At 42.0% G+C, this 11,149-nt stretch overlaps 1 protein-coding gene across 1 annotated transcript; it reads right to left on the bottom strand.

Annotated features, from left to right (window-relative positions):
- Positions 1-804: 804 nt before the first annotated feature.
- Positions 805-3,611, bottom strand: cetn3 (centrin 3). The gene is made up of 5 exons (XM_028973352.1): positions 3,471-3,611; positions 3,234-3,369; positions 3,054-3,168; positions 2,714-2,905; positions 805-1,389 (listed from the first exon to the last, which is right to left on the bottom strand). Exons 1-5 carry the CDS (start codon positions 3,485-3,487, stop codon positions 1,346-1,348), a joined length of 504 nt encoding a protein of 167 aa, XP_028829185.1. The 5' UTR covers positions 3,488-3,611; the 3' UTR covers positions 805-1,345.
- Between the last annotated feature and the right edge of the window lie 7,538 nt (positions 3,612-11,149).

The raw sequence follows: 11,149 nt of genomic DNA, 5'->3' as shown, positions 1-11,149 counted from the left end.
TCAAAACCTAAACACTAATTGTTTATTGTCAACAACTTACAAGATGGAAAAAAATAGCAAAACCACCATCAGTTCTTAGAAATGTACTTGCATAAAGGCATGGTTTTATTCACATGTATGATCAATCCCTGATACTAAACAGGTACTAAAGAGCAACAGTTTCACAGATGTGGGGAAGAGCCAAACTCTGCTACCAAGGTGAGGTTGTGGAAGAGAGTTTCAAGACACAAGCCATGCACCGTGGCCAGTCAGAATACAGCAAAGAGATGAAAGAAGAATGGGGTCTCATATGCTCTTCAAGCACAGGATCAAATCAAATTATGACTTGTTTTTCTACACTGTACTTGAGAGACACCCTCTACCGCAATCAAATTCCTTGTATATGCTTGCACATACTTGGCCAATAAACATGATTCTGATTCTAATTCTGATCATAGTTACGGTTGGTCAGCAAAGGAAACACAGGAACTGCGGTATGGAATGGAAGCAGATGCTCTGGACCGACGAGTCAAAATCTGAAATGAAGGCATTTTGTTTGCCCAAGGCCTGGAAAGAGGTACAATAATGTCTGTGTCCACGCGAAAAATGGTCTCCTCAGAATGGAAGCTTGCCAGTGTTATAATGTGAAGGTTTTGCTGTGGCCTCAAACTTAAATGTCACTCTCAAAAGAGCATTGAATGTAAGAATCTTGCAAAATTCGAAGGACTTAGATAGTGCTGTATATTTTGCCTGAAACCGCATCTGTATGGATTTTACATTTTTATTCAAACAAAAACAAATAAATAAATAAAATATAGGGCAACATACATGAATATCTTTATTTTTTATGTATAATAAATAGAACATTGACACCAAATTCTCTAGTTTAAAAATACATAACAGCTAACTGTGCAAAAAAAAAAAAAAAAAAAGCTTAGGTTTAAAGAAAACTATGATCAAATTATGACGCCGCAAATTTTAAGACTGCAAATGAGCCGTGGGTAGAACCCACAGAATACAGAATATCCAAAGCGACCTATCTTTGCCACATTAAAGCTAACAAGCTAGTATATAAGCAACATCCAAAGTATTCCGAATGGCACTGCAGATTAATTCTAGTCATAACTGTAGAAGGTACAGTTTGACACGGTGTATTTCAGATAATGAATTGGATTGTAGAGTCTTTCCAGACCAGCTACTTCCAAGTTCCTCTGGTGGGTACTTGGGTGCAGGTGATGTTCAAAAATGTTTCAGTCTTGCCAAAGTCAAATGATTGCTGCCTTTGACAAACAATGTATACAAAGAGCGCCGTTGCTCAGCACCACTCTTCTTTATCAGCCAGAAATTCAACTGCAGACACTCCAGCTCATGAATCTCCTGTCATTATGGAGATAAACTCTTCCTGGTTAACTGTAAACACAAAATATAACATGAATGTGCCTGTAATCGTACTACATTTAGTCTTATCCAAGATAACAGTCAATTGCACAAGCATAATCCCAGTTATATTTTTTTGTATATTATGCATTTTATCAACATAATGTAGACAGGATATTTGGAGCCTGTTGAAGTTTATGAACATGGTAGTAAATTAACTTAATTGTATATAAATGGCATTTTAAGCTTTAACAAACCATGTTCATGCATGGAGCAATTATTACTTATTATTATTCATTGTAATTATTACAATTATCTGGCCTGCTGCGTTCTGATAAAGCTGTTCATTCTTTGACATCTCTCATAACTAGTGCTGCACGATTAATCTAATCGCAATGTCAGTCTGTGCGATTACATGAACGCAAAAAGCTGCGATTTAAATTATTAGTACATGGATTGAACATATCACTCATTCTCTCAAAGTTTGCGAGCTGACTGAAGTCTCACTTCAGTCGAATGTGACGTGTTCGGTCACATGACTTTCGATTTGGTTCGGTTCAATGGAGACCTCAGATTCGTGACTCGCATAGACATATGGGTACACGTACGTCAACATCGCTGCCATATTGCGATAGGCTCTGCTGAGGAATGAAGCATATACATGTCTATGGAGAGAAGTGCATAAAAATGCCTCACTCTTGTGCTGCTTGGGGCTGTGCAAACCGCTGTACGCTCCAAACCAGATCCCGGGGGATTACATTTCATAGGTAAGACTGGACAATTGTTTTGAATATATTTGGCCATTATAAAATCCCGTTTTATAAGTCTTAACCTTAGCTAAGCTAGGCTAAGCTAGCGAAGCTATGCATTCCTGTGTTCAAGTCAGCCTCCAAACAACGTTTTGGTTAATTGTAAGAACTATAATACGGGATTTTATAACGGCCAAATATAATCAAAACAGTTGCTTAGCCTTACCAGGGTTTGTCGTTCGACAGTAATGTAAAAGAGTTTTTTGTGATTATTTAATTTTGTAGAATATTGTATTTTGAAAGCACTGGGCATTTCAAGTTGTTATAAGTAGTTTGTATGTTTCACTTTGAAATTAAACATTTCACTATTAGTGATTTGTATGCAACTTTTGATTGATATACAAGCAAGTGTCCTTTATCATATCGCATATCACAATATTGATCTCAATAATTGCAATATGTCTTTTTCCCCAAATCGTGCAGACCTACTCGCAACTAATGCACAAAGGATATTGTCTGCGTTGATTCTGACTGCAACTGGGTTCATTCAGTCGAGCTACAAGTCTGGTATTTCACCAGGGGCCAATGAGGTATTCAAGTCAACTCACTCTCTCCGTCCCCATCTGTATCAAACTCGTCGATCATGGCTCTGAGCTCCTCTTCGCTCATGTCCTCTCCAAGCTCTCTGGCCACCCGCCGCAAGTTCCTCAGGCTGATCTTGCCCGAGTCGTCATCATCGAACAGTTTAAACGCCTTCAGAATTTCCTCTTTGGGATCACGGTCCAAAATCCTGTCAGTGACTGGACACAAGTATGATCAAGATGTGGAAGAAATGAAGACACCTAACGTGCGAAATTAATCAGATAATCCTACATGGGCAGAAGGGGAAGTGGTGGAACAGGCTGCCATGACAACAGGAACACAGCAGCCTTGTGGAACCCTACTCACCGACTTCTTTAAAGTCATCGAAGGTAATCTTCCCGTTCCCTTCCCGGTCGTAGTCCTTCAGGATCTTCAGAACGTCGACTTTCTTCACCTCGAAGCCCAGCGCCCTCATCGCCACCTGCAGCGCAGAGAACCGTCGCACACCAACGCGGAGCAGCTCCCCCGAGGCGGCGCGCCGCTTACCTTCAACTCGTGGTAGTCGATTTGCTTGTCCTTGTCCGTGTCGAAGAGCTCGAAGGCTTCTTTTATCTCGTCCTTCTGCTCGTCCGTCAGTTCCCTCCGCTTTTTCCTCCTCGTCTTGTCCGCCGTCAGCTCCGACCTGAAAGCGCAGCGCCTCCGAGCCGTGAATCGGACGCACGAACTGGCCGCTCGAACCCGGAAGACGAGCTACGCTACCACGGCGCGGAACGCAGCTCTCACCTCAACGCCAGGCTCATCGTTTCACCCGGACGCACCACGACGCTTCGGCCGTTTAATATCCGACGCCGTTCGTTCCAGCAGCCGAGTCGCAATCCGATTACGCTTCGCCGCAGTAAACCAGCGCCTTATTGGCCGATTCAGTAAACTCGGCTCCTATTGGACGGCGCGACGACACGGCGGAAGCAGCCCGCATGCCTATATTGAATTTTATTTTACTTATTTTTTTATTATTATTATTTATTTATCTTTGCGAACTTCACAAGAGTTCGTTAAACGTTTAGTGCTGAATTGTTTTTGATTCCGGGGTTTGGTGCTTAGTTACTTTTTCCAATGTAGTTTTATTGTATCGCGATCATTTTACAACAATAATGATAATAATAATAATAATAATTGTCATTGTTATAACAATGTCATTGTTAATAACAACAACAATAATAAAAGAATGTTAAGAATATCATTTCTAACCAGCAGAGGTCCCCCTTGCTCAAATATTTTCGTGAATCTCTTTTGATTAGACCGCCATCTACATTCCAGCAACAGCACTTACTGCCACTAATATTAATCCTGAACAGCATCAACCTCCACATGTATACTCATTATTATTATTACGGTAAAGCAGTTATGTAAGCGTAGTGAGGTACAAATTAGTTGTTATTATTATTAATGTTATTATAATGGTTGATATTGTGCAGTTTGGTAGTTTGTTCATTCATTCGTTCATGGGGTTTCACAACATGCCATCAAGGCTGCTGTGTGAGTGTGTCCGTTCACAGCAAAGGCGCAGTTCATTCGCGGAAGCTGCCTTCTCTCGCCAGAATCAAGGTGCTAAATGAAACCTCAACAGGCCTAAGCTGGTTTATTTAGTCCTGCAAGTGTGTGTTGGTTCAATGAGCTAAAATGCATGGAAGCCTTTCTGTGAACCAGATGGAAAGGACTTTGGTGCCATTTGCCTTTTATAAATGTATATACGTTTGCACAAACATTGCCTGACATGCGGTTTTGGCCAATTGCCTTTATGTGCTTTTCATAATATGCAGTAGACGGTGCAAATTGGAGCTTTTTGTTCAGATGTGAAGCATCCAGTTTGTTTATTATACAAGATATTCCAGAAAAGAACGGACTGTCGTTTACCCCATGCACTGGCCTTTAATAGTTGTTTTGATGAGAAACAACGTGCCAGTTTTGTCTGAGGATTCTCTACCACAGAGGCCCATGAGGGAATGGTAATAAGATCTTCAAGTTCCTTCCGTGACAAGCACAGCACTTTTTGCTCTTCTTTGTTCTCTCAGTTTCATTGTCAAGTTTTCCATGTGGCATTTGCACTTTGAATGGCAGTGCGCTTCTCTGACTATTTTAAAGATGAGTGAGCGTGGCATTTGACAGAGGACTGGTCATGTTTACTCCGTTAATTATGCATAAGCTTTGTGGGCAAATCTCACTCTGCCGTCAAAATATGTCGGCTCTTCCTTCATGCCTGTGGGTTGAAATTCCATTAAAACAATATTCACCGAACTGTACGTAATTTAATGTTGTGAAGATGGTCGTTGTGGTGTCAGATGATCCTTCCTGGTTTCATCAGCTCATCAGTGGGAGAATCTCTCCAGTCTGGGCTGGCTCGATCTGAACAAAAGCGACTGAGGAACGACTGCGATGCTGCTGAGGCTGGAATTATCTAGTTCAGACCGGTAGCTGTTAGCCGAGTCGAATCCAGGAGGGTCAAATGGGGGAAGGGGGGCTTTGTTGTCATCCAGGTCATTCATTTCAAGGAAGATGGCTTCGAGACACTTAGGTCATTTTGCTGATTTACTATCCATTTATGCATTAATGATTCATTTATGTATTAATGATGTTTTAAATGAAGTACCATGTTAACACTTTATATCCACTGCAAAGAACTGCTGATTTAGCCAAATTCAATATTTATTTTGATCTCGTTGTGTTGTGAACTGTATCCGAGAATGTACTGGCAAAATATGAAAGCAATAGGTTCAAATTCAACCCCGATTTATTCTGATCATTCATACACCCATCTTCACAATATGCTGACAGTTTCATGTTATGCCAAATGGGAAATTGAGTAAGGTTTTGATAATATGAAAGGATTAGCCGTATTTTTCTTTTTACCCCTTATTTCACTTTCTTATTACTTTTCATTTTCTAATTGGGGCAGTGGTGGCCTAGCAGTTAAGGAAGCGGAAGGTTGCCGGTTCGAATCCTGGTCCGCCAAGGTGCCACTGAGGTGCCATTGTGTAAAGCACCATCGCCACACACTGCTCCCCGGGTGCCTGTCATGGCTGCCCACTGCTCACCAAGGGTGATGGTTAAAAGAAGAGTCACCGTGTGCTGTGCTGCAGTGTTTCACAATGACAATCACCTCACTTTTTTTAGGGACTATCAGACGGGAAAAAAAACATTTGCTGTGGATGGCAGAGCCACAGCATGATTAAAACCGCAGTCGATTCTGTTGTGCTTCCTGCCAGGTTCTTCTTAATTAAATCAGCAGTTTCCAGTGCCAATAATGCTGTTCTGTGACCGGCTGACCCCGAAAAGGCCTGGCACCGGAACTTGTTCTAGGTCCAATACTGACCGTTGCAAATATGTAACGTAATGCACATTTTTACATTCAGTATACGCCATCATGGCGGTGTAAGCAGGAAGGGCCCAAGTGCACAACCCCAGGGAAACAGACAGGGAGTCAAGACATGATACATACCGAGCACGGAACCAGGTGACACAGATGCACACAAGAAATAGGTCACATTCGTATCATGGCACACTCACACACATAACCACAATATAGGTTCAGTTGTTGTTATAATTCAGTAACACTTAAATAAACCCGTGTAAAAGCAAGCACTAAAAATAAAACCAAACCTCCCCGCATTGAACAATGACAGGGACACGGTCATGTGTGACGCTGCCTTTCCTCAGCAGGATCTGGCAATGTCCTTAAGGAAGGAGAGGCCTGCTGATGAAGCTTGGGGCAAACTTCACGTTCTTCTATACATGAGTAAGCACTTCAACATCAGGCAAAGGCGTTTTACAGGTCACGGGTGGCGCTGAGTCTTGTGCAGCGGCGCACAGGAGCCCCACACACAGCTGAGTTAGACCTCACTCTTAGAGGCCACAGAATTGGGATTCTCATGCTGAGATAGGGGGAAAGGCCATTGTTGTGTCAACACAGCCTGAAGTCATGCTGCTAGTGCAGCGCACGCTCTCCGACCAAACTGGATCTCATCCAAAGGCAACCAGAGTGCTATCTCTGACCCATTCAGCAGGTTTGGTGTGGAAAGTACTTCTGAAAACTGTGAAGTGCGTGGAAGAAGGTGGATGCAGAGGGAAGGCCTATTCTCATTGGCAAGACTGCATGAATGATTATTTCAGACATTTGTTAATTCCTGAAATTAACAATTGTCTGTTGGTTTGCATGGAAGTAAGCAAAGGTACAGCAGTTGAAGTTTAACTGTAATTGTACAGAAATTGTAATATCCTTGGTCTTATCATTGGTCATTACAATATCCTTGAAATTGTAATATTTCATGGTCATGGTAATAATCCTGTGTTTTGCAGTTCATGGATCTCTTGATTTTTAAATATCAATATCTCTTCATTTCTGAATGCTGCAGAGAAACTGTATTTTTATTGAGATCAAATTCACCCAGTCTGCATGTCTTTGGGACTGTGGGAAACTGGAGCACCCAGGGGACGCCCACACAAACAACATGTGAATTCCAAACAGAGAGCCCTGGCCATGTTATCAAAGTGCTGCTTAGTCATTTTTTTTATATAACCATAAAAAGATTTTGATGGGGGTATGTTTGCAGTTACCATAAGGAAATCAGAGCAGTATTTGTTTAAAAGCAACGTGTGTTTCCCCTAAGTTGTGGGCACACAGAATTTTCTGTGGTTGTAATTATTATTACTATTATTATTTCTGAGCCATATCGTGATCGTGAGACTTGGTGTGAATGTATGTATAGATTGAGGTGACTACAAGTGAGCAGATAAGCGGGACCCCCTTTCTAGTTTTTTTATAGCCTGAAACAGAGAGGCACATGGAGTGTTTTCGTTGCGAGACGTAATGTTTTCTTGATAAGAGGCTTGCACAGGGCTGAGGGAACATGACACTCCTGCGTTTTCTACAGCTTAGCGCTTGTCCATTTTTCTCAAAGCAACCCTGAGCCGGATCTCTTCCCCGGGATACTCTGTTGGACGTGCAGTGGCCTGTGAACTGTGAACAGAGAAGTGCTCGCCCTCACGCAGCCATGCAGCTGACTGCGCAATTTAAGTGGGTGAACTTTATTTGGCTCTCATTGTTGGAGTGGAGGCTATAAAATTACCTGACTTCCAGGAGCAAAGCGTCTGAACTGGTTTAACTGCTACTGCCTGTACTACTCACTGACTCTGGCTATTCAGCCAACCTGTTGGAGGGCTATTCCTTGTTCGTTGCATGCAGTTACTGTATAATATGTAGTTACTGAATAATAAAAAGCATTTGCCTGTGGTGAGAATCCCTGAGAAGTTAAGGGGTGTGACACAATCAAATATGCAGGTTGATTACTAATTAATATGAACAGTCTGTCCATATGTATATTAAGAACACTATCAGATGTGCAAAGGTTTGTAAAAGCAATTTATAGTAATCCTAGCAATCCTAGCAATGTTCAATTGGACTGAGCTCTGAAACTTTGCTACCAGCCATGGTTACTTGGGTCATGGTTTATGGCTGGACCATGGAATGGTGTCATTCCAAAATTAGCAGCAGCACAAGATGCGCAACATGAACCTCTTTCGGATTTCAGGTACTTTGGTGTATGTGTGTTTTTTTATTATTAAATATTGTCTCATTTCACCTTTGTCCCAGAGCTCTTGTGGAACGATGGTTAGTTAATTTCTTCTAGAAAAGCTGAACCCTGTAATTTCCCTCTTCCTGTCATCACCATGTGTCACTGTATTTGTGATGCGTTGGGTTAGGTTCGTGCCAAACTGCTCTCGGTCTCTCAGATGCCTTCTTTCTTCTTGAGAGTCTTCAGTCACAACCATGAGTAGTTTCTGGCTGGTGAAACATTCACCACAGGTTTAATACTGTAAATGTCCCTGACATTGGACATTGAACCGCAAGACCTCTGATCTATTCTGGGCCACCTCAGTGGTTAAGGAAATGGCCTCGCAATCAGAAGGTTGCCGGTTCAAATCCCGATCCGCCAAGCTGCCACTGAGCAAAGCACCGTCCCCCCACAATGCTACCCAGTCGCCGGTCATGGCTGCCCACTGCTCACCAAGGGTGATAGTTAAAAGCAGAGGACATATTTTGTTGTGTGCACTGTGTGCTTGCTGTGTATCACAATCACTTCACTTCACTGTCCCTGTAACTGATTCATCTTCTTCGGAGAAGAATGTCAAAATTCTTTAAATTATCTAAACTTTGTAAATGAGTTTCTTGCTCTCTCTTGTATTTCACTCAAGCCTTGAAGGATCTTCAGACGATCCTTGTGAAAGTATTGTGCAATCATGTGAATCCCCTTGCTTGCACGAACCTGGTTTCCTGTGGTGTAATGATGTGACACCGACTTTATTTCACAGGTAATTCATTTACCTCAAATAACACTTCCTGTTGTTAATTCTAATTATACACGATTTCACAATTTCAAGTAAATAGCCTTAGTGTCCAATGAGAGGCAAAAAAACACATAACACAAGGCAATCGATTTCCAGTAGGTGTAACACAGTGACAACTGAAAAAAGGGTTTGAAAGCACAGTTTGTTTAAATCCTGGCCTAGTCCGATTTACTAAAATAGGAACTGGTGTTTGTATAGATGCAGATGCATGGGTGACGTCAGGGGGCAGGACTTGCAGTGTTTGAAGGTGTGGTGTTTACTTGCTAAATGTGAAGCTCTATCAGCTGCACGAAACCTAAGACACGAAAACCTTAGGCATGTGTAAAATTCACGGTTTTGTTTAAATATTCAGCGAACAAGATTCCATGCAACAAATAATACACTAAGTGACAAAGGGAAATTCTGAGAAAAATCAACCGTTAACGGTAAGGTACAATAGAATTCACATAATGAGTAAAAAGATATTTGACTTAAAAATGTTGTTGAGTTAAAGTCTCTCTTAAAAGAAAAACTTTAGTAAAGTACAGATACATGGAAAAAGTACAGTAGCAAATTACATTTATTTAGTTACTGTCCACCTCTGGGTAGTGACAATGCAAAAAGTGGTAAGTGTGCAAGATTGTTTCATATTTAGTGTTCGGTGTATCTCTTGAATGTTGCTCCAACCCTCTTGCCATTTTCAGCTTGTCACATTTGTGAAAAAAAGACAGTATCTGTTACACAATTGCACCTTGGGCCTCTGACTCAGACTTGACTCCATGACATGTGTCTCTGCCCTCAAGGCTCCTTCCAAATGTAACAGCCAATTGCTAATGTTGCTGTTTTATACTATTTTGTTGGGTGTTCTTACAGCAAAAAACTGTTAACATAAATGAAAATATGCTCTATTGTTTATTGTATATATATGTTATTTGCTTTATATGTGGTATATTTTTGTTGTACAAACAACCTGAACGAGGAAAAGGTTGCCACTATCTTTTTTTCTTTATTCCTCCATAGTTCATTTTTGCTCTAGTATCTTGATTTACACGGCAGAACTGCAGCAAGCATCTCTGCTAACAAAATCAAGCCCAAGCTAAGTTACTTTTACATTTATGGCATTTATCATTTACCCACAACTTACAATCGGTAGTTACAGGGACAGTCCCCCTGGGACAACTATGGGTTAAGTGTCTGGCCAGGGGTCACAATGGTAGTCAGTGGCATTTGAACCTGTGACTGTGGTCTTCTAGGTTTGTAGGTGCGTGTTTTACCAACCAGGTTACATTTAACTTGTAGCACGAACAAATTGCTCACCCTTTTCCCTGAGGAGAATGGAGATGCACTAAGATGTTTCAAACGTCCCTCGACACCTCCCAGACTCCTCCTGAGTCTTCGGAGAGGCACAGGGGCTCCACTGTTGATCACTTTAACCAGCAACCTTGCCGATGTTGCACGCCTGAGAGTCTGTTTGAAGAGACGAGCCACTAGATGCATCCTGTGAAAATAGGGGGCAGTGGTGGCCTAGCGGTTAAGGAATCGGCCCCATAATCAGAATGTTGCCGGTTTGAACCCCGATCTGCCGAGGTGCCGCTAAGAAAAACCCCGTCCCCACACACTGCTCCCAGGGCGCCTGTCATGGCTGCCCACTGCTCACCAAGGGTGATGGGTTAAAAGCAGAGGACATACTTCGTTGTGTCACCGTGTGCTGTGCTGCAGTGTATCACAATGAGCTTCACTTCAAATTAAGGCCAGTGTAAAGCCTATTCCTTTCTGTTCTCTTTTAAACGTGCACACGGGCCATCATGAGTCTGTCTGGAATGTGTGACGACTTTCTGCTTCTTTGAGAAAACCATTGTCATTCTGAAAAGTGCGTCATGGTCGTCTGTGTTGATATGTGACATGGTTGTGTGAAAGACTTGTGCAGCCACTAAGCTTGTCTCAAATATTTGCAGGGGTGACGTCAGCAAAACCAACAATTTGGACTTGAAATAATTAGGTAAGCTGTTTGCGTGGATTTAAGAGGTAAGGGGCAAAATCTCTCATGCTTGGTCTGTAGCCTTCATGACCTACATCCACCA

This window comes from Denticeps clupeoides, chromosome 3, assembly GCF_900700375.1.
Source record: "Denticeps clupeoides chromosome 3, fDenClu1.1, whole genome shotgun sequence".
In the NCBI taxonomy this organism is placed as follows: domain Eukaryota; kingdom Metazoa; phylum Chordata; class Actinopteri; order Clupeiformes; family Denticipitidae; genus Denticeps; species Denticeps clupeoides.
Note: the sequence above shows the minus strand (reverse complement) of the source record. Positions and strands in the feature narration are given on the sequence as shown.